The sequence below is a fragment of the Sebastes fasciatus genome, chromosome 20 (genome assembly GCF_043250625.1).
Source record: "Sebastes fasciatus isolate fSebFas1 chromosome 20, fSebFas1.pri, whole genome shotgun sequence".
In the NCBI taxonomy this organism is placed as follows: domain Eukaryota; kingdom Metazoa; phylum Chordata; class Actinopteri; order Perciformes; family Sebastidae; genus Sebastes; species Sebastes fasciatus.
Window position 1 is genome coordinate 3,512,990 of NC_133814.1, and position 18,242 is coordinate 3,531,231.

Consider the following 18,242-nt stretch of genomic DNA (forward strand, 5'->3'; position numbering starts at 1 on the left):
AGACTTGAAAATCTCACTTTTTTACAATATGGGATCTTTAAGTCAAGTCTGATGTTGCCTTACACATAGAAGAATGATTCCAGTCACTTCCACACAGCGAGGCATACAGCTTACCAATTAAACGCTGGCGCAAATTTGCGTCTGTTCCCCCTCTTTGTATTGACTTTGTATGTAAACGTGTCGCGCGAAAAAGTTCAATACGCTCTTGGAGTGAACACACCGTTACACACACTTTTTATTGATTTCCCTTGTTTACTGCAGTCAGAAACCCATCTGCACACATTCCAGACCTTTTCAAGCCAAAACACCTGTTGGCTTACAGACAAAATCTTTTATTCATTCCTTCTCTTGTTTAAAAAAAAAAAAAAAAAAAAATCTTTTTCTCTCTTTCACTTCTCTTTCTGCCTCCCTTTCATTTCTGCAGTCAAGGAAACAGACACTTCTAATTAAGCCAATGGACTGATGAGGATGTTTAATTAGTGCCAGCGTGGTACCCGGCACAGCACAGCACCGCACTGCAGCTGAGCTTCTCCGACGGGGTAAGACACAAACACAAGAGCATTACGTAAAAAACCTGCGCACACACACACACACACACACACACACACACACACACACACTGCACAGGCTTTTCCCGCAGATGTGATGGATAAGAGAATACATGAAAAGTCCTACAGGAGAAAAGACAATGCTACAGAGGCTGTTAAAGTGATAATGTGCTCTGCCTCTATCTGTCTATTAGTCTTTTTGTCTGCCTTGTATGTTTTCCCCTGAGCAGACAGCTGAGTGAAGGAAAAGTCAATAGCACATTAAGAGAAGACATGAGACAATATAAGATCAATAGCCTTGATCATAGAATAACAAGCCTATAAGGCAACACCTCATCACTATGCTCTCTGATAAACCATGCTGGGGTGCAGTACCACTGCTGAGCTACAGAGGGCACTAGTGGTCAAGGGCTGCGTCTCCTTTTATAGGGTGGATGCAGTCGGGCTGGTATGAGAACATATTTGCATCGGATTCCTCAGCAAAGGCAGCAATGAAAGTCCAGTTTATGTGTCTTTATCTGGAGTTTACCCCTCTATTTATGCAGTTATGACACATCTCTTTACAGTGAAATATAAGTGTCAAACACTGCAAGGATCAGTTGCAGATGCTTGTTGAATCTGTTAAGGGAAGACGCTGCAGGTGAATAGGGTAAAACATTTTTTAACTATAACATATCACCATGAAACTTCCCAAGTTGATGAGTTACATTAAGTAACACAAATTCTATGTTTAACCCTCTGAGACCCACAATAGACCCATTTTTCCTTTTCTTAGAGGGTTGCAGGGGGCCTTTATGGGAGATAGCAGGTCAGCAGTAGATGTCACATAGAAGTGGTGAACATCATCTGAAAGCTGAGAACCTGTGTCAAGTTGTTCTAGTCATAAATCAGAAACAAACATGAATTCATTAATTAATTAATTAATTAATTAATTAATTAATTAATTAATGAAAATTGTAAAAGTGTATAAGGGTTTAGAACATTATGATAGAAGTATGTGATGGTCATCCCCATGCTCTATTATGTCTCATAAGTTGTTGTTTTTTTGGGTTGAAATCATTTGTTACACAGATTTTTTACCACTCAAGAATTGATAAAAAACGATCAATAATCCCTCCAAAATACCACATTAAGACACCAAGACCTTGAGGAACACCATAGAAAAAGCCATGCTGTGATTTGGTCTCAAAAACTTTTGACATTTGGACATTTCTGGAAGAATTGCATTTTTTCAGAGATGGCGAGCACTTGTGTTCTGTAAACTGCTCAGAAACCCCCCTTATTGTCAATCTAGCTAGGAAAGCCATCAAATCCTCTGAATGCTCTAGGTCTCTAGTCTGATCCATCCATCCTCTGAATGCTCTAGGTCTCTAGTTTGATCCATCCATCCTCTGAATGCTCTAGGTCTCTAGTTTGATCCATCCATCCTCTGAATGCTCTAGGTCTCTAGTTTGATCCATCCATCCTCTGAATCCTCTAGGTCTCTAGTTTGATCCATCCATCCTCTGAATCCTCTAGGTCTCTAGTTTGATCCATCCATCCTCTGAATGCTCTAGGTCTCTAGTTTGATCCATCCATCCTCTGAATGCTCCAGGTCTCTAGTTTGTGTCTGTAAAGTTTCATGAGGCTGTGACTATCCTAGAGGTCACAACAGGTCATTTTATACAGTGAGGTTGAATTCCCCAAAATATGTCTCACTAAAATGAAATGGCTTATATGGGGACTAACATCATCACACATGAATACAGTTGGGCTCATTGGATCCACCAGAGTCTCAGCTTTACAGTGATACCACATTTATGTAATTCCAAGACTGTTCAGGGACCCCAGTATGCAGAAATATTCAAATACACCATTTTAGAATAGACGGAAATAACACATTTATATTGCATTCAAAAAACTGCATGTGATTATCATATAGTTGGCATGTCTGTAAAGGGGAGACTCGTGACTACTCATAGAACCCATTTTCATTCACATATCTTGAGGTCAGAGGTCAGGAGACCCCTTTGAAAATGGCCATTCCAGTTTTTCCTTGCCTAAAATTTAGCGCAAGTTTGGAGCGTTATTTAGCCTCCTTCTCGACATGCTATGGACCGCTGGATTCCCTAGGTTTACTAGTTTCATATGACATCTGATACCTTAACTCTAGCTCTAAAACTGAGCCGCCACAACCTAAAATCACAAGTTGCATTAATCTGTTAAAGAAATGAGTGCTGCTAAAACAAATTTGCGTTAATGCGTTATTATCGCATTAACTTTGAGAGCTCTAATTTCCACTATAACTTGATGCAGAAACGGGTGCATAAAAATTCGCCAGAACGTAGGAAATGAAGGCTGTCAGCTGATGTTATTTACATACACTGCAACAGGAAATAATCTGGGACACATTTAGAATGTTTATGTTTAAAACCGTGTAATGATCTATATATTGTGTATTTGTGACATCACAAATGGAGAAAATCCTAACGGCTTGTTTCAAACTTACAGTTTCTGCATACGGGCTGTGTGTATTTCTCCATATATTGAGCGTTTTGATAGTTTAACAGTATTTATATATCACTTAAACCTGCTTTATAATATAAAAGACATGAAAATTTCACTTTTTACAATATGGGACCTTTAATATGTGTCCCCCCCCCCCTCCAATGTTAAAACGAAACCTACATGTGAGATTGTCATTAGGGGCTGAGCCCCTCTAAAGGGCTGATCCTTGAATTGCCCCTGTTGTTGGGGAAGTCAGAGAGTTTGCAGTGAGTCCATCAAGGACAGAAACACATCGTTTACAGCTCAGTCAACTCAGATCACACATTACTTTAAAAAAAAAAAAAATGTTTCCACACATTGCTGCTTTGCATATGAAAACCCCCCCCATGCCAACCTCTCTCCCTCCTTACATCATGTTCTCCTTTTGAGCTCCACTCTGACAAATACGCTGAAGTGAAAAGGCTTATTAAGGAGACGGGGGGGAACGGAGGGAGAGAGACGAGCCTCTTATTCAGAGTCAATACTCTCTGATGATGGTGGTACGTGAAGGACACACACTGCGATAGGCTCCACTCCGTAAAGCCTTATTTGCATATGACACGAAAAAAAGGAGGATGAGGAGGAGCTGGATGGAGGGGAGGAAGCCAGAGGGAGAAAAGTTAGCGCTCGCTTCTTCTAATCTACCTCTCTGCATAATTTCAGTTCACAGCGTGTCCTTGTTTTGTGTGGGTATACAAAAGGAAGCTGGGAAGGAGTCTGCGGCGATGCACAACACCTGCACACCTCATATCTCTCTCCTCCACCACCAGCGGTATCCCTCAAACTGAGGGGAGAGAACAACAAGTCGGCCAATAAGTGGCAGGCGTGTTCCCACAGAGCAAACACTGGGTGTAATTAAGAGATAGAAATAGGAATAGAGGGAGGAGAGGAGGGCTGGTAGGTAGCAGGGATACAGAGGGAATAAAAAATGAGGCAGCTGCTGCTTTTTTTTGTGTCTAAACTTTGTTTCTCGCATCACCTTGCTGTGTAAATTCCTCTCCTCTTTTTTAACCTACAGCCGTCCTTCCTCTTCAGCTGTCAAATTCTACCGCTCGCCGTTCTCGTCCCCGTCGGTTAAGTGAGCGAAATGTTAGCTAATGAATTCAGGTGTCGCACAAACATAATCTTGAAGAACGGTAATTATGCGCCGACTAATTTGGGGCACCGTCAGCACCGTCGCATACGAGGCGTGAGGGTCAAACGAAGTGCGCGCCATAGACAAAGGGTATAGAAGCAAAGAGACGAAACTCCGGTGCTTTTTTTGACAATAGCCGCTAGATGGTGCTGCGGTAGCGCTGCCGCCATTTTGGACTGAAAAAGGCAATGAGTGGTCATGGATGTATAAAGAGACGTCTGTAAGTCAGAGGATAATTTTTTTTTTTTAGATAAATCAACTTCCCAGTATGAATGCTTAAATAGCCCTCATTTAAATCATTATGTCCTAAAAGTAGTAAAATTCACTAATAGCACCGCCCTGCACGTTCATATGACATATCCGGTTCTGCCAATTTCCTGCTAGCTGTATGCGGCTGTAATAACGGATGATCTTCTAATACACCCATGCGCTGTATGCTGTAAGCATTGCACCGTGCTGGACGTATTAAAGTCTCTGTTCCCAAACAACCGGCTATCGGCCAGTAGCTAGTAGTGCTAGTAGCTTGACATCAACAGAATTTAATGGAGTTGTAGGCTATTTACTAACACGCAGGGCAAAAACACAGGACACAGATTTTGACATGAAAAGGTTTGAGATTGCTCTCAAAATCTGTGTGCTGGAACTTCCATTTATGTCCATCGCTCACTTTATGCTCCTCTAGGAAGTGGCCGGGTGAAAAAAAGTAAGTAAATAGTTATAATAGTATGCATATTTATCATATTTGTATTGTTCAACACAGGCCATTTCGGTAAAGACAATAAATATATGACAAAAGAACAGAAATAATTTAGTTTTACTTTTAGTACAGCACTTTGTAGGCGGACGTTTTACTGGCGTCCGGTAGTCGCTTTCAGTCCAAAATGGCGGAAGCGTAGCTCTGCTGCTGGGCGCTGACGTTGCAATGGAACGATACTGCCCAAAATTCTGCCCCGGGTATCGGCACGTACGCCAGTCAATGCACCGATCCCTTGATCCATCATGGCTGCCAATGGCAACTACTGTCCACTATCCATACATGGTCAATAGTAAACAACTGTTAAATAATAATAATAATAATAATAATAAATGTATATTTCTTTTATCACGCTGGTATCGGATAGGTACTCGGTATTGGCCAATACCGCAGGTTAAGGTATCGGAATCGGTACCGGGAAGGAAAAAAATGGTATCGGAACATCTCTAAATGGAACGACAAATTGACTTTCAGTTCTTATCAATATTCTTCGCTATAGAGAGCAAGCATGTAAACCTTGAGATGATGACATCATCATCGAGTGACGGATGAGCTCAAAAGCTGAGGTGACGGAAGTAAGCCACTTTATCAAAAAGCAATCCAGCCCTGACCTCACTAAACACCACAAAGCTGTTTAGATCAGTCTGCCTGCAATGAAGTGTGTGTGGCAGGTACAATTAATGGATCCGCCGTGGTGGGGGGGGGGGCTTCTAGGCTGTAGCCGAGTTGTCGACGGGGTGTAGGTGGTGTTGGGTGACATAAAAGTGCCACAGGGGTACAAACCTCTGAGCCTTCCCCTGAGGCCGGCCTCTCAGCTCCGTGGCTGTGGGCTTGATGAATGACTGCGGAAGTGTGCGTGCGTGTGTGTCCTGTTAAACAAAGCCCATGCATCTTTCTGTCATACACACATGCCCGCCCGCCCGCCCGCCGCACCCCCCGTGGACTCCCCTCTTGTGCCTCGCAATGCTGTCATCAATATCGCTAATGAGAAACAAACAGCAACAGACAGCAAAACACACTCGCAGATACAAAGTCACCTGCTTGCTGCAATTACACTCGCACATGTAGCGAGCAATTTGAGAATACGATGATGATGATGCTGCCAGTGTGAACCCCACGTGCACCGCACCGCCAGAAGGGGAAAACACAGACAAGCTCATATTTAATTCAAACAGCTGCCACAATCGAACTGGAGTGACAAGAAGCTGATAACGAAGCTAACACAGAATGGGGACGACAGAGCTGATGTCTGCCTTGTGGTGTGTCTGACAGGCACAACTTGGAGAACTTTGGAGAATTTTTTTTTTTTTAAACTTTATAAGGATAGTTAAAAACTTTTTGAAGTGCGGCTGTATGAGGTACTTATCCATAGCTAGTGTATTACCTACAGTACATGATGGTCGGCACACCCCCAGTTTGGAGAAACAGAGGAGTTACCGCACAAGAGCAAAGCAATGTACTGCTGTGGATGGGGGCAGCAGCTAAAAAATCTATATCAGTTTAAATGTACGCTATATTAAGAATATTCTCACCGCTTTACCTTACCGTCAGAAAGCCCTTTCCGACAGGGAACTGCAGCTGCTCTCTTCAAAGCCACCAGACTCCATTGAAAAAAAACAGTAATTTTACCTCACAGAACACGGGAGATGCTGCTCTACCGCTGCCTCAATCGGTTAGTTAGAGTGCGTTATTGTGTGACTTCTTAGGTTTTTTCAAAGGATTCAGGCACTGAGACAGGCACTTGTGCCCAAAACACCAGGGGGGTAAGTGAGTGAGTTTGAGATTCTGTACCCATTCTGTAGCCTACTACCTACACATTTTTAGTGTACTATAACATTTTTGCAACTTTCTTTTGCCCCCAGTCTCTAGGTCACCAGCAGTATACATCTTAGGTAAACAGATCCAACCTTTGTTAATGAATAGATTGGTTTTGTGTTGTTGAGTTCCCAAAAGGAACGCTTATCCAGGACTTAAACAGAAACATTTTACTTTAATGAAACCCAAGCAGTAATTCCTCTCTGTGTTGACCAGACTGAATTATCTCTAACAGGGTTTTAATACCTGCAGTACACTATTACCAAGCCATATAGTATACCCACAGCAGCACACTAATAGCTTAATATGCTTTAGCCTTTAATGCTGTGCTCCTCCTTTTGGATTGAAAGTTAATAACTACCTTAAAAAATGATTTTACAGTATTGCTTCCGAGTAACTCATCCGCAGCCTCAGCGGAGGAGAGAGCCGAGCAGCCGAGCTCAGCTTATTCCTCTCCTGTTTCTCTCCCCCCCCCCCCCACTCTCTGCCTGTCTTCATACAGTCTTCCTAATACCATTTCTCTCTCTGCCATTTTGCATTTTTCTCAAACTGAAAACATCACTCCTGAGAGAAAAGGTTGCCCCTTGCCCTCGACAATATTTCCCCTCAAACTTAAAATTTTTCCAATTTCCGCTTGTAATTGCTAAATGTTTTTTCTAATCTGACTTTAAAACCTTCCCTACTCGACATTAATACAGCCTCAGCCCGGCTGCCCTCTGGGGATTAAATAAGAGGATTCGGAGGCAGTTAGAATCAGGTGCTCTTTCTTTTCGAGTGCTCGGTTTGTCGCAGTTGCACCAGATCTAATTAGAAAGCCACCTTGTTTGACAGCAAGTGCAAGTCTTTAATGTCACATTAACATTTCATCGTTTTTTAAACTGCAGTAATCAGGCACCACGGTGGCAACCGAACCACATTCTGAAGTGATGTTGTGTGAAGTATCTGATCTTTGACTCTTCTGCCGCAGGCCTGCTGCTGCTGTTACTATAGCATAAGAGAAAAGAACCCTCCTCCCACTCACTTGTAGGCTCTGAGTCTATAGGCATTTCTTTTAGAGCAAACTGTTCTGGGGACTCCCTGAGAAAACTGCCCACTGGGGAACTCCCCCCCCCCCCCGAGAACTATGTACTGTACCTTCAAGGGCTTTTTAATGTGTTGCATTCACACTGCAAATGCAACACATTCTCACTCCCAACTCATTAAATACTAGGGATGCACCGATACCGATACCAGTATCGGGTATCGGGTATCGGGTCCGATACTGTGCTCATGTACTCGTACTAGCAAAACGGCTCTGATACAACGGCACCGATACCACTTAACAGTGGTGCGTCCAACCCCGCTAGGCCGGGATCCCACCTCAGCTGGTGCGCGCCGGCCCTCACTTTCATTGCGCCACGGGGTTTTGCTTGCACCCTCTGACTCGCACGTGCGTTAGACTCCTTGGTCCATGTTTCAAGACAGGTTGGGTGGGTTGCCGACACTGCCGCAGACCCCTGGCGCCTTTTACGTGTGTCGAGCCCCGATCTGGCGGCACAACGCGGTTGGGGCGGACTGTCCTCAGTGCGCCCCAACCGCGTCGTGCCACCAGATCGACAGTTGCACCGGGAGCAGGGGGCTGTCCCTGGCAGGGAGAGAGGGCACAGCGAGCCCTTTGTACATGGTGCAGCGAGGTCCGGGCGGAGAGCGCTGTAAAGCTGCGGCCGTGAGCCACCTTCACCCTGAGCCTTTCCAAGCCGACCTAGAGCCGGTTGCAGCGCACCGCCTCGTATGCGGGACTCCCCAGCCTGCCGTGTGTCGCTCACACCCTCCAGCTGGCTGTTAACGAGGGTCTTTTGGCACAAAGAAGTACTCCTATCGGTACTCGGTATCGGCGAGTACCCAAATTTAAGTACCTATACTTGTACTCGGTCTGAAAAAAGTAGTATTGGTGTATCCCTAATAGTGTTCTTCCAAAATAAACTTCTGTGTTTACAGGAAGTTAGGTTTAGGGCAAAACAACTACTTAGGTGGGTGGTTGGCGGTCAACGGTCGTGGTTAGCGTTAACTTCACTGACTTTCTCCTGGTTGGAAGTCCTGTGTTTGTTTGACCCGTCCAAGACCCCTCCAGCCCGCCCTGAATAGACTATCACGCTATTAATACTACGTCACTTGCTCCGACCTTACATTAAAAGGTACTGTTTATAACTTCTTACACGTATAAATCGGGTCGGTGTCTCATGAAAGCTCGCGTGTGGCTACGCTGTTCCAACACAAACTACACGGAAGCACCAAAACCGCAAAGTTATATCTAGTGAAGCCCGTCTTGCAAAACAGTGTTGGCCGCGGTCGGAGGACGCAGGGGAGACCGTAGCTTTGGTCTCCAGGGCCGGAGTCTCTGCTGTACTCTGCTACTCTGCTCCTCTGCCTGCCTGCCTTCACTCACACACCGCACACGTTCTCACTCGCTCTCTCGCTCCACCTCTCACGTGCATGCGCGCACACTACACTACGCAGAAGACGGGAGTCTGAAGCAGTACAACACTAGGATCAGCAGTGATTCATGGAGAGACCTTCGTCTGGTCAGCTAACATTACTGCCAAGCAGGTGAAATATAGAGTGATATTGTGGTTTTAGCTGACGTGTGTCGCCTCACTGATTTGACCGACGCTCGTTCATGTCTATGTAGAGCGAGAACAGGACGCTGACTTTCGTTGACTTAACGGCCACAGGTGTCGCAGCAGCCGGTGCTGCTCGCACACATCTCCAGCTGTGAGATAGGCGAGCTCGCTACATCCGCTACAAGCTCTCTTAGCTCCTTTTTTTTTGTAATATAAGAATAAATGAACAACTATGTTACATGGCACAATCATGTAAACACAGGCAAAACACCTGCCACGAAAGTAACCTGTTGTGATTTCAGTTAGAATCGGCTACTTCGGCTCGGTGCGTGTGCTCTGTGCTACTGGGGTTAGCTTTTGTGCTAACGTTCCTGGGTTAGCCTTTCGTACTTTGACTCAGTGGGTGTTTGCTCACGAAAAAGTTAACTTTTGGACTTCACTGTCGGTCCATTTGTCCGTGTTTTCTTCCATTTATTTCATTAAGAGCTTGCTGTCTGTTGTTTACGCAGCTCACTGTACACTAACTTCACTTACATCCCTCACGCTCCTCTTGTGCTGGCAGAGTATCTACTCTGAAATAGGAGCTAAAAAACGTCCCTAAAAACAGCGTTCTAAGAACTATGATCGTTCCTACTTCTTGTGGCACGAACACATAAAAACAGGGGTTCAAAGAACTAAGTTCCTGGAGCTATGAAAAAGTTCCTACTAGGGATGCTCATTTTGAACAATGTTCTTAACCGATAACCGACCCTTGTTAACCGATTATTAACCGTTAACCGACAAGATTTGTGCCTCGTACCAGCTGCAGGAACACAACAGGTATTCGTTGACGGGAGTCCCCAGTTCACCCGACCGGGAGCGTTAACTTAGCAGCTACGATGCTGCGTGTAGTGTCGCGGACATGCAGCCACTTTCCCAGTAAAAGTCTCCACCACACATTTAGTTTAGTTTAGCAGGTTGTCAGCTGTGTCTGCCCGGCATAGTGGCCAACAAACAGTGTGTGTGTTTGTGCTACGTTAGCAGCTCTAGCATTGCCGGAGGCTTCGTGCTCGCCACCGCCACACGTAGTCTGCGTAACTTTAGTGAGTTTCCAACAGACCGTGGTGTGTGTTGGCGTTGAGTGGGAGGTTGTTGGTGGCGTTATAACTGTGAAAGTAGGTGTAGCAGTGTGTGTACAGTTAATTTGTCGGTGAATAAATGCTACGAAACTACAACTCCTCCGCTCAAGCGAGCAAGAGACCGGAGCCGACTTCCTGTATCATGCAACTCCGGCTCCGCCTCTTAAGGTGGGCTGTTAAGGTGGACCAGCTTTTCTCCTTAAAGAGATGAGCCGCTCCTCTGAGCCGCTCAGCTTTTGAGTTAATTATTAACATTTCTTTTAACCGTTTTAACCGATAGCGTTAAACGGTTAACTATAGACATCCCTAGTTCCTACTGTCCAAAAATGCCTTATGTTCACCTATAGGGGGGATTATTATCATCACTCCCTGTTGTGCTGAACTCGATGTTTCCTTGTGTAGATCTGACCCAACTGATAATCACATGCACCGTTTACATTACAGGGAATTGAGGTCTGTGTGACAGAAAATGTTATAATATGAAGTCAAAGAAGAAAGCACTAGTTTGGCAGGGAGATTTCACTTTCACGTCAAAGGTGAAAGTTATGTAAGCAAAGAGAAGGCAGAAAAGGATCAGCGGTGTTTAGTGGGTAAATTTGGCAGGAGGAAAATGAATATTTGATTTGTGTGCTCTTCCCGAGAACTGTGATAAATATTCAAAGAGAGGGCATAGCCTCGAGAGCTCCCCTTCACGAGATGAGACACCGAGCATGCGGCTCTGAGCCAAGTCAAGCGTGACACCACACACATGCAAATGGAACACACGTGAACACAGTAATTACAGGCTAAAGCTAGGGACCGCACACACGTGAACACCCTGTCTGATATTTCGCAGACAAATTTCCCTCTGCACCTAAACGCACACATATTTGGAGATGTGAGTAATAATACAGTCTCCAAATTGGTGATTTCCGCCTTATTTCAGCTCGAATAAACATAACTGTGCAATTGTGTACACGCTTGACAATAACACACACATGAATGCACACCAGAATAAATGCCGACACACATACAAACAAAAATACACAAACATCTCCCAAAAAGCTACAAAAGGTGGTACATGTCAGAGCTGAGAAAAAAAGCTCAGTTCGTTTCCACCTCCATCTTAAAACAAGAACATCCACATCAGACGCTTTCATCATCCCATGAGTCTGGGAAATGGAGAGAGACCCTCTGAGACCCGCGATCCCGACCGACTTTTACTGTCTTTCAGAGGTTATACCGGGTTCAGTTTTAGAGCTAGAGTTAAGGTATCAGATATTATATGAAACTAGAAAACCCACAGTAGGGAATCCAATGCTCAATATAGCTTGTCGGGAAGGAGGTTCAATAACACTCCAAAGTTGGGCTAAATTTTGGCGAGGAGAAAACTGGCATGGCCACTTTCAAAAGGGTCCGTTGACCTCTGACCTCAAGATATGTGACTGAAAATGGGTTCTATGGGTACCCACGAGTCTCCCCTTTACAGACTCGTGCCCACTTTATGACATGCCCACTTTATGATAATGACATGCAGTTTTGGGGGAAAAAACATGCAGTTTTATGCATGCAGTATAAATGTGTTATTTTCGCCTATTCTAAAAATGATGTGTCTGAATATTTCTGCATACTGGGGTCCCTTAACAGTCTTGAATTGCATAAATCACCGTAAAGCTGAGACTCTTGTGGATCCAATGAGCCCAACTGTATTCATGTGTGATGATGTTTGTCCCCATAGGAGCCATTTCATTGTATTGAGACCGTTTTTTTTTAAAAACATGACCTCACTGTATAAAATGACCTGTGGTGACCTCTAGGATAATCACAGCCTCATGAAACGTTACAGCCACAAACTAGAGACATAGAGCATTCAGAGGATGGATGGATCAAACTAGAGACCTACAGCATTCAGAGGATGGATGGATCAAACTAGAGACCTACAGCATTCAGAGGATGGATGGATCAGACTAGAGACCTAGAGCATTCAGAGGATGGATGGATCAGACTAGAGACCTAGAGCATTCAGAGGATGGATGGATCAAACTAGAGACCTAGAGCATTCAGAGGATGGATGACTTTCCTAGCTAGATTGACAATGAGGGGGTTTCTGAGCAGTTAACAAAACAGAAGTGCTCGCCATCTAATCCCCGAAAAATGATGCAGAAATCTCAAAATGTCAAAACATTTTGATCCCAAATCACAACATGGCTTTTTCTATGGTGTTCCTCAAGGTCTTGGTGTCTTAATATGGTATTTTGGAGGGATTATTGATCATTTTTATTAATTCTCGAGTGGTAAAAAATGGTTAAATTCAGCAATAAATCTGTGTAACAAATAGTTATCAACTTATGAGACATAGTAGAACATAAGAATGGCCGTCACACAATTCCATCATAGTGTTCTAAACCCTAATACACTTTTACAGTTTGTTTTAATCAATAATAGAACAACTTGACACACAGTGCTGAGCCGCATCTCAAATTAATCTTCAGGTTCCCAGCTTTCAGATGATGTACACCACTTCTATGTGTCATCTACTGTTGACCTGCTATCTCCCCCTAAAGCATTGTATAGTAAGACTTTATTCTATCAACAGTTTCTGGGGTGGTTGACTGTTTTCTCTTTGTTTGTCTATGAATGTCGGCGTTCCCGGGAGAGCCACTTACCGTAGCGGCCTCAGGGTCCTCAGCAGCCTCAGCACTCGGAGCATACCCAGGATCTTGGTGCCGGAATTGGAGAAGAGAGACACCAGGATGTCGATGACAGAGATCATCACCAGCATCCCGTCCAGGATGTTCCAGCTGCTCCTCAGGTAGGACTTGTCCCCTAAACACCAGCCCAAAGCTACGATCTGAACACAAATAGACAAAGGGTAAGCTGCTGCAGAGCTAATATGGCAAATCTGTAATAGAATATCTTTTTTTTGTCTGCGCATTTTTTTTTTATCAAGCAATCTTTTGTTCTTATTACGAGTTAATGTCCTATATGCACGGCTTATTGACTTTAGGGAGCGATTGTTTACTTGGAACTTGGCAGCGAAGATCATAGAAGCTGCAAGCTTTTCCAAACCTCATTTCTTATTCTATAGGTTCCACTCATCATTTATTCTGCCCATAAAGCAATTTACATTCCAGAAAATAATAGAGACTAGCTGACTTTGTTTTTTATTTTGTAGCTGAAACTAGTTAAATGAGGCTTCGATGCATTTCTTAACACCTAATTTAACTGAAGAGATGAGAGAGCAAGAGAGAGAGAGATGTATAGAAGATAATTTACATTAGCTGATGCTAATCAATGCATAACAGTATATACTGTATATGAATGGGAATCATCAAAACTTTGTGATCAAAGACAGATCTCTGTGACAGTCCAGACAGCTTCTACAGACTCTTCACATTGCTGAATTCAGCATTGGAAAGTGTATTTTAATTGTTATACCTTAAAATTTGAGGTATTTGTACTTAGTATTTCCATTTTATGCTACATTATACTTCTACTACACTACATTAAAGTGAAGTAATGCTTTACTTAACTACATTTAATAATGCAACAGCTGTATATTCTAATATAACATTCAATTTGTACTTTAACCAGTGATAGAAAACACATTCAGATCTAAAGTATCAATACAACAATGTCCTGCATTCATCTTATAGGGATAGTTCAGGTGTTTCCGAGTGGGGTTGTATGAGGAAATCATGGATAGTCAGTGTATCTACAGTGGATGACATTTGGCACGGCCCCAGTTTGGAGAAACAGACAAGAATACCGGCATGGAAGCAAAGCAATGTCACTTCTGGTTGCAAAAAACGAAGATGGCGATGGACAGAAACCAAGATGGTGACGGCTCAAAAACCAAAATGGTGATGGCCAAGAACCAAGAGGGCGACGGCCAAAAACAAGATGGTGATGGCAAAAAAACAAGATGGCAACGGCTTAAAACCAAGAAGGTGATGGCCAAGAAGAAGATGGCAACGGCCAAAAACCAAGATGATGACGGACAAAAACCAAGATGTCAAAAGCTTAAAACCATTAGGGCTATGGCCGAGAACCAAGAGGGCGACGGCCAAGAACCAAGGTGGCGATGGGCAAAAACCAAGATGGCGACAAACAAAAACCGATACGGTGACAGCAAAAAAAAAGAGGGCGACGGACAAAAACCAGGATGGCGACGGCTTAAAACCAATATGGTGACAGACAAAAACCAAGATGGTGACGAACAAAAACCAAGAGGGCGACGGCCAATAACCAGGATGGCAACGGCTTAAAACCAAGATGGCGATGGCCAAAAACAAGATGGCAACGGCAAGCTGATTAATGGGGCAGGAAAGAAGAAAAAGTTCTGCTACACACATTTGTTTATGAAATGTTTGCTTTTTGTTTTGTTTGGGATCATTTTGCAACTTTGCACTACGCTTAAAGAGAATACCTTAAAATGAAATGATACAACTAGTACTCTGTGTGTGTGAGCAGTGCGTTCGCTCTACGCTCGTGAGCCCGCCAATCGCGCTGGGACCAAAAATAGAGACAGAGGCTTTGAATGAGTGACACCAATGAACTTTCCTCCCCTCTGCCTCCGCTCGCTCCTGCCCACGCCTGCATGGACCTCCATTCAAAGCCGGGCCATTTGAATACTGGCGAGACAATCCTCCGCTTAGCATTATGAAACAGCCCTGAGTGTGTGTGTGTGTGTGTGTTTGTGTGTGTGTGTGTGTGTGTGTGTGTGTGTGTGTGTGTGTTCACTGTCTGTTTGAATCTCTTATTCTCTTCCTCCCTCTCCCTCTCCTCCCTCTTAACTCTGTCATCATTTTGTATTTTGGGGGGGCTTACAGTGCATGCGGGTGTCAGGCAGACTCTGTATTTTCTCTGCAGCTTTGTGTCTGAGTGGTTTTCGGAGCAGGTTTCTCCATCTTGTGCAAAATTTGTACATTGTGACTGAACACAGATGTTTCAGCTTGTTTCTTTCAAAGCTGGAGACAAACGATGAATTCTGAGCCACCAAATATTTTGTGGCATAAGAGCCGATGTCAACCGAGTGAGTAGGATTAGAAGATTAGAAGAAGAGATTAGTGCAAACATGTACCTTTAAAATGCTAACTATAAGGAGTCAAAGGCCATTATCATGCATGCTAGATGCTAGAGAATCAAGATATTTCCTATTGTGTAGCATCCAATCACATAATGGCTGAAATGAATGATTTTACAAACAAATGTGTCAATTGGAAGTCTCACCTTTATAGCCATCTCAGCCACGAAGATCGCTGTGAAGATGTAGTTGGACAATTTCAGGAAGATCCGCTCCTGCAACAAACAGGGAAGAGAGAGACCTCAGGGCAAGCTTAAAGCATAGGACGTATAGGCGGTCGCCTAGTGCGCCACCTTCTGGAGGGCTCTGGTCGCCCCTTCCTCATTTTCTGCATTGAGGTAACGAATGAACAAAGAAAGAAAGAAAGAAAGAAAGAAACACAATTTTCACTCCTTTAAATCTCTTTGTTACACTTTTTAATGCGCCCGGTCGCACTTTGTTTGTTAATAAAAGTGTAAATGTTTTTTCCTCGCCAAAATTTTGTGCAAGTTTGGAGCGTTATTTAACCTCCTTCCTGAAAAGCTAGTATGACATGGTTGGTATCAATGGATTCCTTAGGTTTTTTATAGTTTCATATGATACCAGTATCTTCACTCTAGCTTTAAAACCGAGCTTGCGACAACCTAAAAATCAAAAGTTGCGCTAATGTGTTAAAGACATTAGTGCCGTTAAAATGATTTTGCGTTAACGCGTTAACTTTGACAGCCCTAATTACAATAAATACAGTTATTTATGAAAATGAAAATCGTCATTTTTGTCTTAAAACCATTGTGATGTCTGATGTGTGTTGCAGTTTACAGGGCTATAGGGTTGGGGTTCTGTGGGGGTTGTACCCTCCAAATCAGAATTTTGCCTAGGGGCACCAAAAGGGCTAGAGCCGGCCCTTAGAGAGACATGGCTGAGTTGAGGTTCATGCTTATACTTCTAATGATTTTGACATTCACGTTTTTTTGTTCTAAGCGTGTTTTTTTCTACTGAGTTTGTTCTTTGTCTGCCTCTAAATTGATCTGAATAATGTATGAGGGAGGCTATTTTCCTCACTCGCTATCTGAAAACATCCTTTGTACAAACATCCCTGTTGCACTCGCTAATGACAGCTGGCAGGCAATTATAAAAGTTTACTATTTATTAGCACCGCAGGTTAAAACAAGGAATCTAATCTGTGGGGCCTAAAATCTTAAAAGTTTCCTTTTACTGGTGAAAAAAAAGAAAGACAATCTTCAATCATGCAAATAAACTTAGTTACAGTAATTCGCTGAATCAAATGGATTGCATTGGGGGACATGTGGCATTATATCACCTGTGGAACACTTCAGTTGTGTTGTGAAACTGAAATTGGCAAGTTTTCCAATGAAACGAGCATATCCCATATTTTTTCATCGGAGATAAACAGTCAATTCAGAAAACAAGCACCATCATTTGGTTTTCTGAACGTGCATGCAACATAATACCATGCTTCCCTGTTGCCTGAGGCAGCGTGGCTTGCTGGTGTGCATGACACAGGGGGAGGAAGGGATCCTATTTATTGAGCTAAACAAGGACTGAGGAAAGAAAACAAGCAAGCTAGAAAACACTGCTTATTTACCCCTACTTCCCCTCTGTCTGAGGAGACACAACCCTGTCCTGCCACTGACTGTCTATGTACTGGATGTGTGTGTGTGTGTGTGTGTGTGTGTGTGTGTGTGTGTGTGTGTGTGTGTGGGCGTGCGTGCGAGCGGGTGTAGGTGGCCGCCTTTCCCACGGCCTCCCGACTACCATCACCCGTGCTCCGAGGGAACACGAAATCACACGCACACATAAACACGGAGATGGCAGCCCCTTCAGCGTTTTTTTGTGAAGTCTCTGGGAATGTCAGGCATGACATCACTGGGAATGCTGGCGTTGGGGGGGTATATAAATTCCAGGCTCGACAGCAGCCATTCTGGTTCCTCTGTGAACAAGTTTTCATACTTTCATTCATTAGGAACTAGCAGGCATGAGCAAGAGAAGGTAGAGAGTTAGATAGAGGTGAAATCCATGCTGTATGCCTTAATGAGACATGAATTCACCGGGTCTCCTCAATTTGCTGTCATACCCTGTCAAAAGGCTGGAGATTTAGGTGTGTATAATTATGTTACCAGTAGGGCTGTCAAAGTTAATACATAATAACGCAAATTCTTTTTATTTCTTTATCGGTTTTAAAGGTAGAGTGAAGATACTGGTATCATATGAAAGAAAAAAAACCTAAAGAATCCGTCGGTACCAACCATGTCATAGAAGCTTGTCGCAAAGGAGGTAAAATAACGCTCTAAGCTTACTCTACTATTTGGCGAGGAAAAACTGGCACAGACATTTTCAAAGAGGTCCCTTGACCTCTGACATCCAGATATGTGAATGAAAATGGGTTCTATGGGTACCCACAAGTCTCCCCTTTACAGACATGCCCACTTTATGATAATCACATGCAGTTTGGGGTCAAGTCATAGTCAAGTCAGCACACTGACACACTGACAGCTGTTGTTTTCTGTTGGGCTGCAGTTTACCATGTTGTGATTTGAGCATGTATTTTATGCTAAATGCAGTACCTGTGAGGGTTTCTGAACAATATTTGTCATTGTTTTGTGTTGTTAATTGATTTTCAATAATAAATATATACATACATTTGCATAAAGCAGCATATTTGCGCACTCCCATGTTGGTAA

At 43.5% G+C, this 18,242-nt stretch overlaps 1 protein-coding gene across 14 annotated transcripts in view; it reads right to left on the reverse strand.

The window, feature by feature from the left end:
* The window catches only part of cacna1g (calcium channel, voltage-dependent, T type, alpha 1G subunit), a 331,510-nt gene that overhangs the window by 70,304 nt on the left and 242,964 nt on the right, over positions 1–18,242 (reverse strand). For all 14 annotated transcript variants that reach the window (XM_074619026.1, XM_074619028.1, XM_074619031.1 and 11 more), the window contains 2 exons: positions 15,708–15,776; positions 13,142–13,326 (listed from right to left, as the gene is read on the reverse strand). In XM_074619026.1, coding sequence (XP_074475127.1) covers positions 13,142–13,326; positions 15,708–15,776 — 254 coding nt within the window. The remainder of the gene's footprint in view (positions 1–13,141; positions 13,327–15,707; positions 15,777–18,242) is intronic.